The sequence below is a fragment of the Gavia stellata genome, chromosome 4 (genome assembly GCF_030936135.1).
Source record: "Gavia stellata isolate bGavSte3 chromosome 4, bGavSte3.hap2, whole genome shotgun sequence".
In the NCBI taxonomy this organism is placed as follows: Eukaryota; Metazoa; Chordata; class Aves; order Gaviiformes; family Gaviidae; genus Gavia; species Gavia stellata.
In genome coordinates this window covers 35,879,178-35,895,115 of record NC_082597.1, presented here as the reverse complement: position 1 = coordinate 35,895,115, position 15,938 = coordinate 35,879,178, and the positions used below count along the sequence as shown (strand labels likewise).

Sequence of the window (15,938 nt, the reverse complement as noted above, 5' to 3'; positions counted from 1 at the left end):
AAACTTGTTTTTTAAGGTCAGAAACCTTAAGAAAAACCCTTGGTGTTTATAGACTATTTTATTTTTTCTTATGTAATATACAAGAACGTTTTGTTAACTTTCCCAGATCAGCATATGTTTTTCTCACAGTAGGATTTTTTTCAGAATAGTTGGGAGAGGGAAGACTTCCTCTTTCATTAAGGCTGTGCACAATGGATGGTGGTAATTACGATACGAACTTTCAGTAGCATTATTATGGTAAAGGCATATCCCTGCTCAAAAGCAGTAAGCAGCACTGCTACCCACAGCTTTAGGGATCTGGATCATAGTTGTGGCTTAACTGAATCAACATTTTCCCTCATGGTAGAAATAAAAAGACAAAACTCAAAACTGTGTATTACTATGGATGCTGATGCTTGTCGTGACTGAGCAACTGCTTTAGGTGTGTGAGCATTTTCTGAAATAGCATTTCTTAATGGAAGGGGAAGAAAGAAGTAAACTAATCTGAATATATTCCGCTTCATTAAAATCTTCCAATTGCGTACCATTGAGTCATCTGTTAGCCAGATGAATGAAATGGTTGCCTTTCCCTCTAGGCTTTGAAAAGGGTGCTAACATCTTACTTCCAGGGGTTAGCTCACATACATACTCACACGTTGGGCATCTAGCAAAGATGCAGTTGCAGAGTGGTGTATGCTGTGTTTTTTTAAGAAAACAGAGAGAAATAGATCATAAAGAGAGGAAGTCAGAGACTTCCGAGGTGTCTAGGAATTAAATGTTAGACTTTTCCTCCTAGATTTTTTTTTCTTCTCTAGCCCTACCCTGCTGATTCTTTGCTGACACGCCATTCTTTTCACAAATCTCTCATCTCTTTGTGCTTCACAGGTAATCAAGCTAGTGTTGTGGCTGCTGTAGGATGTAAAAATGATTAACTTTTATTAATAAAATCTCTGTATGTTAATATTATGAACTTACAAAGGCATGAGTGTATTTTGTTTCGAAGGGACAACAGTTGATCCCTTCCCTTCCTGTGACGCTCCTTCTCTTACAGTAGTCCCGTATCTGAATACCCTTGTAGGAGAAAGTGGGTCTGTTTTCTAACAATCCTTAAAATTGTTGGGTTTGTGATCTTTTTAATTATCAGTGGAAAAAGTACTAATAGTCTTCAAAGTCTCTCAGTAAAAGTTGAAATGAAATAGCTAATCAGGAAAAGCTTCTCTTAAAAAAACAAACAAAAAAAAAACCCAAACAAAAAAAACCCAGCCTACCAGAAAGCTATTTTAGAAATTGTTTTAAATAATACATGCTCTTGAAGAAGTATGTGTCTTGTTCTTTTTCATAGCTCTTGTGGTTTGATTTCTCCTCCCCCCTTAAACAGGGATCTGAAAAACAATGAAATATCATGGACTATTGAAGATATGAATGGTGCCTTCTCCAGCCTAGATAAACTTAGGAAGCTGTGAGTATTGCTACAATTTTTGTATCTCATCATTCCTTAAAAAAATGAGCTTAGATTATGTGTGTTTCAAGGGACAAGCCCAACACTTAATGATGTTACATTTTCCATAGCTGAGATGATTTTTTTTTTCCTCCCTTACCACTTTGTTCTCTGTAAAATGTTCCTTTTCTATAAAAGAAATTCCAGATTTTTCAAGTCAAACTAATCTGAAATATTTTAAATATTACTGTTATTTATGGAAACATTTATCAAAGAATGAGGGTTTCCCATAATAGGAAGTAATAAGTGCATTATGTGACAAAGGCATAGTGACAGGTATAATCTTTGATAAAAGTAATGCAGCATCCAATGGAAGTGGCTTCATTGCATTGAAATTTTCAAATACACATCTATGAAATGAAAAGATGCTTATGTGTATACATTTAGAATAATCCATATCACTGAACCGTACACATTAAATGTCTTCTAAAATCATTGTAAAATCTAGATGCTTAATCAAGGGGAATAAATTAGTATCTTTTAGAGGTGAGACATTTTTCTGCATTGGGGAAGGCTGAATTGTGAATATTAGTCACAGTTTAGAAATAAATGCCAAAAATGCAATTGTTCAGCTCAAAAAATGCTTCCATTTTATTGCATCTTTTTTGCATCATGTACTTATATTTTTCAGGATACTCCAAGGAAACAGGATTAGATCCATTACAAAGAAAGCATTTTCTGGTTTGGATGCCCTTGAACACCTGTAAGTAGTAGAAATTCACATTTAACTCAACATTGGAAAAAATGAATTTTGATACTAATTGAAAAAAAAGTAGGATTAACAAGCTTTACTTATGACTTTGAATAAAATACACTTACCCTGGTTGCTACTGTGATCTTGAGAAGGTTCTTTTATTTTGGAGTTATGCTGAATATGAATTTTTGAATTGATGCAGAAAGAATTATGTATTAAGCATGCTATAAAACTCCTTAATCCTGTCTTGTTAGTTTTTGGACTAGGGGATCCTTTGTGTATCACTAAGGTAGCAAACTATTCCTTGAGTCTTAAATACGTTCAGTTTAATAAATTACTCTTTCCTCCTCCAATGTTCTTTTTATTTTTTCTTTTTTCTTCCCTAGAGATCTAAGTAACAATGCAATTATGTCAGTTCAAGGAAATGCATTTTCACAAATGAAGAAACTCAAAGAATTGTAAGTTTCTATCTAAAGACATCACCTCTGTTGAATATATATATATCCATATAAATATATAAATAAAAGCCTTGTAGGATGTTGCCTGACGCAGTGATACAGTCCCACTGTAATCTCTCTGAAGTCACATAAAAAGGGTATGTCAGTGGTGGTTTGTTTTTTTTTTTTTATTTCTCATGTGATGACTGTATTTAAGTGAGATAGTATAAGATAGGAGGTGTTCATTTTCTGCTACATTTGGTGTCTACAGTCCGTAGTTTAAACTGGCTGATCTCTAATAGGTATTAGATAAGAGAGACTTTGATGTAATGTGCTATAAGATCAGCAGTGCTATCACTAAGCTAAAGCTTACTGGACCAGTGAAATGCAGTGCTGTAATTCTTTTGTAAAGACCTGGTTGTCAGTGCTTGTAATTGGGTCCTTCTATCCTGTAGTAGCAAAGGGGCAGATCTTTACAGAAGTCATGAAGCGGTCACTGGGAAGAACGTATTCTTCTAGTGAGTTTTTGCGGGATTTTTTTTGTCCTTTTACCCTCTTTTTCTGTTGATCAGCGCAGAAAAATGTTGTCACTGTTCCCTGTGTTTTGAGAACAGCTAATTCTTTGTCCCGCACGTATCTTATGTCTCCTCTGTTCGTATCGGCCTTCTCTAGTCAGATCTGTTGTCCTGAGCTGCTTTGTGGATAATCTGTCAACAAATGAAAGAATAACAAAAAGCTGCTGCTCTCATTATGAGTAGAAACTGCCTGAAGCTTATCTGCAGCTTTTCATTTGTGTTCTTCAGACTCCTATCAAGTATCACCCTAGCAGCTGGCTCTCTGCTTCGTCTTATGGTATTACTCTATGTTGGGTGTCATAGAGAAAGTAACAAGGAGTCTTGCATTTTTCATAGAATTACAGAACAGCCTAGGTTGGAAGGAACCTCAAAAGGTCATCTGGTCCAACCTTTCGTGGAAAAGGGAGCCTAGATGAGATTATCTAGCACCATGTCCAGTTGTGTCTTGAAAATCTCCAGTGCTGGGGACTCCACTGCGTCCCTGGGGAGGTTGTTGCAGTGTATGATTGTACACACCGTGAAGTATTTCTTGTATCTAGACAATATTTGGTTCATTCGAAGTTCAGTTTGGTGTTACCTGTATTCTGGTGTAGCTGCAGCTGCTCTAGAAAGCAGCAGCCATGCTTCTACCCATAGCCAGGGGTTTTCTGGCTTTCCTCTTCCTTGAGTTGAATCTGGTTGTATTGCCTGATTAGTTTGCTGAACTGACTCAGCCAGCTGCAGGACAATTGTTAGATTTGGCACAAGAGAAGCGTTGGGAGCACATTGCTGACAATTAGGGATTGATTCAGATGATTTGAAGAGTGATCAAATGACAGGCTAACACTGCTTCAGAGATGTAAGATGCTACAAGATACCAGACTCTGAACACTTCAGTGAAATAACTATTCAAGATTTCTTGGGGTTTTTTTCTGTACTTTTCTGGAAACACCTTGTAGACATCCATTATGTCTGAGGAAGACATAGACAGATGGTAGAAAGTACTTTCCCAGAAGCAAGATTATTTAGTATTAATTCCCTCTAGTAATTTTATTCTGAGGCCCCTAGAGAGTAAATCTGAAAATGATGAGACAGATCCCCACTGCATCAATGTAGCAAAAAACGCTGTGGTTTCTCTGCCTCCAAAGAATAATGAGAATGCCCCTAGAACTTCAGTGAAAGATGACCTGTTTCATCTCAATGAGAACTGGTGAGCTGGCATCCCCAGGTTTTATCCCTGCAGTATTAGTGTGAAAAAAGAGCACAGAGACGCTCTTCCTTTTCTTCAAGAAAAAATCAAAAATTGGTGTGTCTTCATTTATCTTTGAAGCTGTTTCTCTCCCTGGATCCATAAATTATTTTGGCTTTTCCTCCAAGAACAGGTGAGATTTGAAAAGGGGAATTTTATTACTGACTATGTTTTGTAATATGTTTTTTTTAATGGTGATTCTGAGTTTTCAGCCAAAACTGAGAGTTCTTCCTACTTCAACTCCTGATTCTAGATGCTTCACAGAATACGCCATTGCTTTCTTACTTTTTTCTCCTCTGTGAATGTAGCTGTTAGCATAGGTTAGGTAAGTAAGCTGATAACGAGTTCTGCACTTGGTATTTCAGCACTTGACTATTATTTGTCTCCCCGCTGCCCTTTTTAAATATCTTCCCCAAGATAAATTCTGACTGAAATGGAAATGAGGAAATGAAATTGTCTCGGAATTTTTTTGTTAACTTCCAGAGCGCTTCCCTTCTGGACTGTTCTGCGTGCCCATTCTGTGTGTCCTACTGCTGACTATAGTTTTGTACCCATGATACTACAAACATGCTTGACTGCCTGGACTTACATTCTTATCAGAACCTGGGAGTTCAGGATAACATGTCTGCTTTGTAGAATGTAGTAGGAGTCATGACAATGGTGTCACCACATCTAAGCTACATAATATTGCTGCCTTTCTCTTGTGGTATATGTATTTAGCCTAAATATTTAGTTTTGTTACTGACATGTGCTCATATAGATCTGTATTACAAATAGAAAAAACAAGGAAACAGTCCTTGAATGTAATTGTTTTTTCTTAGGCACTTAAACACGTCGAGTCTCTTGTGTGACTGTCAGTTAAAATGGCTACCACAGTGGATGTCAGAGAACAACTTTCAGAGCTTTGTAAATGCCAGTTGTGCCCATCCTCAGCTGCTGAAAGGGAGAAGTATTTTTGCTGTCAGCCTGGATGGGTTTGTCTGTGGTGAGTATAGCCTCTTTCCTCATTCCACAGAACAAATTTTGCTGAATGCATTGATTTTTGTTGTGATTTCTTTGATGTGTTTTGATTTCTCTAATAAAATGGAGAGGATTTAATATTTGTTAACATTTCCTTTTCTGTTCCCAAACTGTGATGTAGACGCTCAAAGCTTGTGGCTTTGTACAAGACGGGGAGTGACGGTTTTCTTTTATTTCATGTACAGGTTGCTTACAAAGTACATAGCATAGCATGCAAGGGAAAGCTCAGTAGTTTGTGGTGGTAAATGTATATGCCTCTAGATTTAAAAAAGGAATGTTGTTTAGATAACTATCATTTTTAAGTGAGACATATTTTGGCAAACTTAAGATGTGATTTTTGGGTTTGATTATTTGTAAATTATTTTCATACTTCAACAGTCTTGAGGTTATTCCAGAACTGAGAAAATTTGGAGGTAAAATAGTCACACGGGCCTCAGCTCTGACCTTTTTTATGTGTGCTTGTCTACTTTAAAAATTATTTGGACCATGTAAGTTATTGCCTGTATGTAAACTGTATTTTAAAACATCCGATTACCATGGTTATGCTATTGATATTTTGTATTTTTATGCCAGATAGTAAATGCTAGTAAACTTTTACTTTAAGACTTGAGAATTTGAGGTGACAAGTGAAATTTCTTTATGTGTGTTTAGTAATATTCATTATCACCTGTATGTTATGTTCTCTAAAGCAAAGTGAAGCTAAGCATTCAGAGTAAAGATGTATGTTTTAGTACTCTGATACATTAAGTGGAAACTTTGAAAATAGCAGGAAATTAAAAGCTAGCTGGATTTCAGGTATTTTTGTTGTATACATTTTTTTTTTCGTACTAAAGAAAATTCAAACTTTATGTCCTTTGGAGACAAAACAGTAACCATATCTGTCTTCTCAGTAACTTTACTCTCATAGCAAATATGAGTACTTAATTTTTACTGTTGCCACTCATACCCTTTTTTCAGTGGGAAAGCAGGCACAGAATATAAAATAGTGTACAAAACTGTTGTTTTCTCCCTTCCTATTGGCAGTCAAATGTTTAATATATCAATGTTAAATAATGAATAGGTGGTGCATAATCTAGCTACTGCTGAAAATAAGTTGACATAGTGCAGGAAATCACAAATTACTCGATAGCTAATGGAGTATATATGAAGTAGACATTCTTATTTATGAGAAACTCATTCTGGCAAGAAATTAAATTGGGGGATTTAAATGTATATCTCTTATTTGTGAAACCACAGGGGATTGTGATCTTTCTTTTAGCTGCTGAATGCCATTTTTAATTAATTAATTTCAAAACCTTTAAGATATATTAGCAAAAAGGAATCTACTAAGAGTAAGTTGTTACATTTAATACGTAAAGTAATTGTCATGCAGAAGTAACTAGAATCTCTTAATACAGTCAATGAGAGTTTCACTGCTTGTTAAATCTTTAAAGTGTGTCATCACTAGACGTTTGGGTGTACAGACCTTGCCTTACAAGTTTACAGTGGCCACTTCTGCTTTCATAGAATTTTCAAGAGGAGTGCATTAAGTCCTGTCTGAAGTTAAAATAAATAATCTGTTACGTATAATTTATGAGTGTATACATCCTCCAAATCGTGCCAAGTTTCATTTCTGAAAACAGCTAGGAGATAGGAGGGAGTCATTCTAAATTTGTTAAAGGAAAGCACGTGTTAGGCAAGGGTTCCATATCTGTGAAACTAAAAAAAAGTAGAAAATCTGTGTAATTTGTGCTTCCTAAGATCATGTCTTTCAAGCTGAAACAAATCATGAGACATTTCTGTGCCAAAGATAACTGTGGAAGAAAAATAGAATAGATGCTTTTTTGACCTGTATTAATTACTTCAGTTTAACATAGTGATGCTAAAAGAGTACCATCTAGATCATGAATAGCTTGTTTTCTGTTACATAGTAGCCAAGTGGCTTCTATATATAGCAAAGTGGCTTCTATAAAATGAGAAATATATTTCTTAGAGAGAGCGTATATGTGTTTATGTATCTGTGTGTATATATTTGTGTGTGTTTCTGTAATACATGTATTCAAATACACTCTCAAATTATTCTGTTCTGTCAAAACACATTGCCAGTCTTACCCCTTCCTGCCAAGTAATTAAGATTTTAAAATATTTTATTACTCCATTGACAGTGTAACTAAACCAGAATGAAGTACGTTCTCCTGTCCTTTCATAAGGCTAACTTAAATATTTACAATGTTTTACTTACTTTCACTGACTTTGCACAGGGATAACTATCAAATCAATTTGCAAATGGTATAGTTTGGCATAGAGGACTTAAGGCATGGGTATGGAGCATGAAAACCAAATGGCCTGGGAGATTCTTAAGGCCCATGCTTAGGGGCCCAGATCAGGGGATCCATGTTCCCCTGTCACTGGAGCACAGCTCCAGACTTGCCAAGTGTTCTGCAGGAAGCTCAAGTTCAGACTATCTGCACATCTAATTTTCTTTTGTAACATGCAGCATGGAGGTTCTTCAAGGAAATTACACTTTGACCCTGGTATGTTGTTCTGAAACAGATGAGACGTAAGGAGGCAAGGGGCTAGGTAAAACCTGACTCTCTGCAGTTCAGGTAGGGTCTGCAGTAAGGAGTAGCTGGGGATCATGGCTTTTTCTGCAGTGCCTGTGAAGTTTGGGCTTGTATCTTTGTCAGGAGGTAGGAGACATCTTGAAAGTTGGGAATACATTAAGGCTTTTTCTTTTGGGATACCAAGCTTTTAATTGGCCACTCCTTTTGTACGTGCAATGTACATGCAATTGACAGAATAAAAAGTTCAGGAGGCAAATAATTCTGTAAACTCACAAAATAGCACTTTTAATGGAACTTTCCAATAGTAAAGGAACCTCCAGAAATTAATCTCTTTAAATTCTTGTGTGCTGCCCTGCTTAAGGGATTTTCAGTACTGCTGTGTTTGTAAGGTGGACCGAACAGTCACAAATCACTGCAACAGTGACTTTTGTACATGATTGTTTTTTGTGGATTTGGGGAAAACCCTCGACTTTAACTTGCAGAAGAACTATGCTTTCAATAAGGAAAAACTCACAGCAGCCTGAGGTGTTGTAAAGATGAAGGGTAGGCTTCATGACTGACATTCAGAAGAGTTCTTATGGATGTCAGGGGGTAGTTCTCTCCTCTTTAGTGCTGCTGTTGTACAAACTGTACACACGGTCTGCTTTTAAACATGCTTTCTCTTCAATAAGAGATGACTTGGCACAATAAACTCATAAATACGGTATCTTTAAATGCCCTAAGGCTAACAAATTTTAAAATGAAAGCATTGTGTATCCGTTTTATAAATACTTACCTGACTCTTCTCTCAAACCTATAAAACAAGGCTTACAAACTCTTTCTAAAAATAGCCTTCAGGCCTCGCATGTATACATATATTCTTTTTCTCTTCCTCTGTGTTACTTTTTCTTCCTTCTCCCTTTTGTGCAGATGATTTTCCTAAACCACAGATCACTGTCCAGCCAGAAACCCAGTCAGCAATCAAAGGCTCCAATTTGAGTTTTGTATGTTCGGCAGCCAGCAGCAGTGATTCCCCGATGACTTTTGCATGGAAGAAAGACAATGAATTACTGCAAGATGCTGAAATGGAGAATTATGCACACCTCCGGGCACAGGGCGGTGAAGTGATGGAGTACACTACCATCCTTCGACTGCGCAATGTTGAATTCAGCAATGAAGGGAAATACCAGTGTGTTATTTCAAATCATTTTGGTTCATCCTACTCTGTCAAAGCCAAACTTACAGTAAACAGTAAGTATGTTACTTTTTGCTTGTGGACTTAAAGTAGAATGACTTTAATCAAGATACATAAACATAGTTTTTTCCATTCTCATCATCTGCATCTTTTAGAAGATCCCTTAATAAGCTGAGATTATGTCTTAAAATGTATCTAGTTCCAAGATCACCATTCAGTTTTACATCTGGCCCCATTGTGCTGAACCACAGTATAGGAAAAAACAAATAACAGACCCAATTTGTAGTAAATCTGACAAAATCTATGTAACAAGATTGGAAAACATTAATCTTTTCTTCACAGGAGGTATGTTTATGCTCTGTTTCAAGGTACTATGGAAAAGTCATGTAGGAGGCTGTTAGCAGAAATGAGGTTTTGATCTAGATCGTCTCACGTACTTCACAGCTCCCTCCCTTTCTCTTTGCTGGCTGCTGATAAATTTAGGTTGTATGCTTCTCAAATTTTTTAGGTCCAAGAAGGGTTTTAAGAATATGGTGTGCAAAAAAGGAAGAGTGTGTTTCATTTATTCATTTTAGTATCATGAACTTTTCTTCAGTGCTGCCTTCGTTTACAAAGATCCCCATGGACTTAACCATTCGTGCTGGGACAATGGCACGTTTGGAATGTGCTGCAGTTGGGCATCCTGTCCCACAGATTGCTTGGCAGAAAGATGGTGGAACAGATTTTCCTGCAGCGCGCAAGAGGCGCATGCATGTCATGCCTGAAGATGACGTATTCTTTATTGTTGATGTAAAGATCGAGGACACAGGCGTTTATAGCTGTACAGCTCAGAACACTGCTGGCAGCATTTCAGCTAACGCAACGTTAACAGTACTAGGTAAGACACTGGCAATCCTTAATGGCATAATCTCATTGAAGAATAGAACTATTGCTGAGTACTTTAAAAATTGTCAGCTGATTAAAAATAGCATTGTTATGAAAGTGCTGTATAGAAATAAAAATATTCTGAAATAATTTGTATTGACACATGGTTATAGATTAGAAATACGTACTCCAGCACACAATCACTATTATGATGCAAAATAATAAAAGTTAGTTATGTTTCTCTGTGTGTACACAATGTCTGATATGCAGGGCAGGAAAAAAGAAGGGGACTGTTATTTTTGTCTAGAGACAGGAGATTTTGTTTAACTTTTTAATTTCCTGATGTTTTGTTAACCATTTTTAATCTAGTTCTCTGCAATCTTGAGCATGTATGATTTGGCCTTTTTACCTTCTAAGGTAATCAAGCATCTAGGTCTGATCAATTGACAAGTAAACTGTAGGCTCTAAGTTCAGATTCCTTGAATGTTTTTTCTGAAAATGAGAGTAAGCTTCATTAGGCCTTACTGATGCATTTAATTTAGCTTTTCCTCTTGAGCTGTGAAGGAAAGGGATATGTTCCCATTCTTGAAAGGTCATTTAGAATATAAGGCGTACGCTTTCTTTTCAGAAACACCGTCATTTTTGCGGCCTTTGCTGGATCGAACTGTAACAAAAGGTGAAACTGCAGTCTTGCAGTGTATTGCTGGTGGTAGCCCTCCACCCCGACTGAACTGGACTAAGGATGACAGCCCTCTCGTGGTAACGGAAAGGCATTTCTTTGCTGCAGGCAATCAGTTACTAATTATTGTGGATACAGATGTAGAAGATGCTGGGAAATACACTTGTGAAATGTCTAATACGCTTGGAACAGAACGAGGCAACATCCGTCTTAATGTAATTCCTACTCCCACCTGTGATTCTCCGCAAAACATTGCCCCATCACTTGATGATGATGGATGGGCCACAGTTGGCATTGTGATCATAGCTGTGGTTTGCTGTGTGGTGGGCACTTCCTTGGTGTGGGTGGTCATCATCTACCACACCAGAAGGAGAAATGAAGATTGCAGCATCACAAATACAGGTGTGTAAACTGAAGATTTGCCTTGGAAAGGAAAAAAAATGTTTGTGGTTGCTTTGCAATGACTCTGTTGTAGGAACATTTGTGTGCTTTGACTCAGAGTCAGCAGAGTGAATTACTTGTTACCTTCAGCACTTTGCTGACAAATTTAAAAATGCTTCTACAAACTCTGATGGCTTTTGTGTGTGTTTTGCCTCTCCACAGATGAAACAAATTTGCCTGCTGACATTCCAAGTTACCTGTCATCCCAGGGGACACTGGCTGAAAGGCAGGATGGATATGGTTTATCTGAAAACGGCAGTCATCATCAGTTCCTCACATCTTCCGTGGGAGGATATTTCTTGCAGCAGAGGGACAGTAATGGTAGGTGTAAAATGTTAAGCAGATTTTCCATGTTGCTTGAGTAGCTGCAGTTTGGCTATTGTCTTTCTAACTAATAGAAATAACACTAATGAAACATCTTAACTGAAGTTTAAGAAAGGATGTGAAATTTATTGCTTGGGATTGCTTCAACGAGATAATAACAGAAACTTGGTTCTGTTCATCCAAATGATGCTATGGCTTTACTTAAATTATGAAGTTTTTCTCTAGTCTCAAGGGTAAATTTAAACTGATGATCACATTTCCAGAACGAGAGTGTCCAAAAGAAATTACAACAGCATGTCTTCCTCTGTTATAGCTTGAAAAGGATGATTTTAATGGAACGTAGGCATGGGTGGTAATACCAGTGTAACTTCAGTATAATATAACTGATTAAACTTTCCTGTTAGTCTTTAGGGTCAGAGTCAATAAAGGATTTAAGGTGACTGCAAGTTAAGAGCTGCAATACTTAATATTTATACATCTGGCCCCTGAGAATCCAGAACATACCTGGGTTAGGGAGGAAAAGGCACCTTGTTGGGAAGGGATTGGGGTCGAGATACAGTCAGGAGTTGGGGCAGGTGGGAATGGAGCAGTGGTGAGAGTTCTGCAGTTGTAGAATAGTGAGAGGAGCAGCCTCTTTGTGGAGCAAGAACCACAGACCACGTCCACAGCTTTCAGGAAGCATTGAGCTGAAAGTCAGTATAGCTGTTCGAGCAGCTGGTGATTCCTTCAGATTCTTTCACCTGGGACTTTCTCATTAGCACTCTGTGCTCCAAAAGGTGCCTGTGTGACAGAGTATGAGCCTGGCTTCCAGTGCTTTAGAGGAAGGGCGTCCCTGGCTTTGATTCCTGTGATTGGGTTTGTTCTGTTACCCAGGGACTGTATAATCATGCAAAGTGTGACATGTTCTCTGTCAACCTAATTAATTGAACACTTGCTAGAATTAGAGCTCTCATCAAAAGGTTAGGTTAAACTTAAGCAAGCGCTAAATACACTATGAAATTTAGTTGGACAGATGGGTTTCTTAAAAGAACAAAACTTACTCAAGAAACTATAAGCTGAAGCTTAAGAAAAGACCATACGCTGACACATTAATTTTATTTTTAAGGTATTTGCCATCTAGATAATGGCAGTGAAACAGACTTGGAGGGTGTTGCAGATCCGTTCCTATGCCACTATCTGGGAACTTCAGGGACTTTGTATTTAAAAGGAAACACATATGGCTCGGAGGCCTTTGAAGCGTACAGCGCAAGTAAGTTGCAGGGGGCGGGGGGGGGGGGGAGAGGAAGGCGTTTTAGTCCTAATTTCATCTTGTACTATGATGAATCTATATAAAAACAATTTTTCATTTTCTTCAGGTTGCAGCCCTGACCAAAGAACAGCATGCCTGGACCCTTATGAGTCTGGATATTTAAAGAAAAAGGAATGCTATCAATACTCACCTCCACTGGAAGATCCCTTTGATCAGTGTGTTGGCATTATTGGGATGCAGGCTGCAAGTAGCAAGTTGATTAACTCCATTTATACTCAAAATGAAGGAACTGGACTAAAAAGTAAAAGTCTGAACTCAGATACATTTGATTTAAACAGAAGTTTGGAACCCTCATCTATTATCAGTAACAACACTTTCATGGGTATGTTCTACTGATTGCTTTTTATTCAAGCTGCTGGTATCCTTGCTGTCTCATTTCCTACTTCCAAAGCAAAGCAAAATTGATTTCTCAGCTTTTTCTTTCCAACTCCTACAATAGGTAATTCTGTAGTAGTGTTTAGATGCTCATACAGCTAGTGTTGTGAAAAAACTAATTTTGTGCAGTTTTGTGTGGGCTTCTTTTTGCGGGTGTCCGTGAATTTAGTAAGATAATACAGCATGTGGAAGGTAAATACTTCAGAAAGGAGGAGAGGAGCGACAGGAAGTGGCTGAGGAAAGGCAGTTTGAGAGTTGTCCTTGACGTTTTGCATGTTTCTTGTCTTTTTTGTTTTCTTTCCCCCTCTTCCTCCCTGAGTAACTTGTGATACTGCAGTAATCTATTTTTTAAGGCTCCCACAACTGAACTGTACAAGTAGGCTTGCCTGGTCTCCACTGCAGTGCATGAGGACAGTTGGATGCCCCAGAACTTGGGGTGCCTTCTGGATCCTACCGAGAATTAGCCAGGAGATGAGCTCTACCCTGTGTTCCAAAGGGAGCAGCTTGGGGCTTGGTGAGAAGCAGAACTGACATACATCGAAGGAGTCCTCAGGTCAAATGTGGTAGTCCAGTGAGGTGGTTCACCTCTGGATGTAACTGTGAGCCCTCTTCTGCTTCTCAGGAAACCTGACTTCTAAGGACCATTAGATACAATGTACCAAATGTTTGAAGTTGAGGAACAGAAAAGGGATTACAGTAAAACTACATAATTTAGATTACCAGGAGATCTTAATAGCTCACGCTCACATAAAAATCTCATCAGTGGTGTGATTCTTATCTTTTATGTCAATGTAGCTGGCAGATTTCCATAAACATTAGGATACTTAAAGACCTTGACAAACTTCAGGCATACCAGAATTTTGCCTGACAGGCAAAAGGTGTGCAAGGTCCCAAGAGGGCCTAGGGCAGGTGGGGAGACTTGGACTCCAGTGTATGAGGATATATTGTATAACACAGTGAGCCAGAACTATTTACCCTTCAAAGAAAGGCACTGTGGAAAAATGCTCTCTCTACCCCTCCTTTGTTGTCTTTTCTCATGGTGTGTATGACAAAGGAGTTCCTGAAGCTTAATTCAGGTTTTACAATTTTAATACAGATTGCAGGGAGAGGTGGGAGGAAGGAGAAAAGTGTTGCTTTACTTTTGAAGCTCCCTAAATTTTGGGTCTTGGTTTAGTTGGTTGTTTTAAAACACATATAAACCCACATCTTTCCGCTTTCATCCCTGTGATACCTGAGAGCGAAGTGCAGCCCTGGTACTGCGGATTGTCTCCCGGCTGATGTGTCAGTATGGTTGATCAAGGCCTGGGTCTGCTGGCTCTGCAAGGAGACCTGGGGGAATGTGCATCACTGGGCTCTTTGTTCTCAGGGGGTGGGGAGGGAGGTACGAGCTCTGAAATTCTCCCCCTTCAAAAGCCAGATGTTTGGACTGTAAAACATTGCAGATACCATGACATCTGGCAGAGGCCCTGGGACTACACACATTCTCCTGGCTGCCTGCCACTATTGCTGTGGTGGGACTGTGCAGAATAGGGCTTTACCACATGTCTCCTGCAGAAAGTAGTTCTACTGTATGTGGGTATACCCAGGAGTTAATACAACCTCGAGGGCTCATATTCCCCCTTCTGCCCTAAAAATCTATACAGAGCTACTTTTTCTGTCAGTTCTCTGAGCTACTAACCCACCCAAGTTGGACACTTTATAATCATTAGCACTCTTCACTCAAAGAGCCTATGGTTAGATCCTGGGGGTGGTGGCCGTGGAACAAGTCTTCATAGATTTCTTGTCTTTTAGTTGTGGATTCGCTTCTTCAGCATCGTCTTCAAATCCAACCCTGCTTTTGCCTCTGCAATCACAATGAAGATGACAGCTGGCATTAACATCACTGTTGATGCATGAGCCAGAAAGTTCACAGCTTGGATTTTTTTTTTTAAAGACAGGATTCATTTGTAGCTTTGGTGCTGTGAGGCACATCCTTTCATGTTGTGTTAGGAGCAGAATTGCTCTGCAAATCATTGATACAAATATGGACGTTGTCCAAATAATTTTTAGTAACTTCTCAGATTACGGTTTGACTTGAAACCTTTGCTTCTAGCAACTAAGCAGAACTAGAAGGATGGCTTTTTGGGTGCAAAATGTATTAATGATTGTACTGTTAAGTTATTAATAAAAACTGAGTTCTTCAGAATCAGCCTGTGGCACATTGTCCTCTGAAAATAAGTCTTTTGAGTGTCACATACAGACCCTATAACTTGTGATGGCCATATCTTTCTTCAGAGAAAAAAGAGAAGGCCCTTCTTGTAGAGGTGTTAATGCTAACACCTTCCCAATGGTGAAGAGTGACAGGCACACTATTTTCTGGCTAGTGAATCCAGATAATATAGATTCAACTGAAATGCCAGATTCCCTTTGGGCTACGTCTGTTCTAGCCAGTTGTGGGCGAAGAGATGAACAGGTGTAAATGGAGAATTTGGCTGGCAGGACCTTTATTATTAATGGGAGATGCTAGCCAGAAAAAGATTGTTTTAGCATTCAGATTGGACAGTGGGAGGATGTTGTATAACCCTATAGATGTTGGGGTTTTAATTTTTTTTTTTTTAATTTTATTGAACTGCATGGCAAATTTCATGTGCCATTTGTTCACTGAAGAACAAAACAGGGAGACCGTTGTGACTTTTGCATTAGAAAGTGTCTTGTGATGTGTTTGCAGTTTGGTCTGTGTGCCCACCTTCCCCCTCACCACCCTCCCCAAAGAAAAATGGGCATGGGAGTAGTCATGAAAACAAAAGTAATGAAGTTGT

The 15,938-nt window shown here is 38.5% G+C and overlaps 1 protein-coding gene across 1 annotated transcript in view; it reads left to right on the top strand.

The window, feature by feature from the left end:
* Positions 1-15,938, top strand: part of LRIG3 (leucine rich repeats and immunoglobulin like domains 3) — a 43,735-nt gene that overhangs the window by 27,174 nt on the left and 623 nt on the right. Inside the window, exons 9-18 of the mRNA XM_059816632.1 lie at positions 1,358-1,438; positions 2,109-2,180; positions 2,558-2,629; positions 5,233-5,396; positions 8,884-9,204; positions 9,744-10,025; positions 10,641-11,093; positions 11,295-11,453; positions 12,562-12,705; positions 12,812-13,087. Of these exons, the coding sequence (XP_059672615.1) occupies positions 1,358-1,438; positions 2,109-2,180; positions 2,558-2,629; positions 5,233-5,396; positions 8,884-9,204; positions 9,744-10,025; positions 10,641-11,093; positions 11,295-11,453; positions 12,562-12,705; positions 12,812-13,087 (2,024 nt within the window). The remainder of the gene's footprint in view (positions 1-1,357; positions 1,439-2,108; positions 2,181-2,557; positions 2,630-5,232; positions 5,397-8,883; positions 9,205-9,743; positions 10,026-10,640; positions 11,094-11,294; positions 11,454-12,561; positions 12,706-12,811; positions 13,088-15,938) is intronic.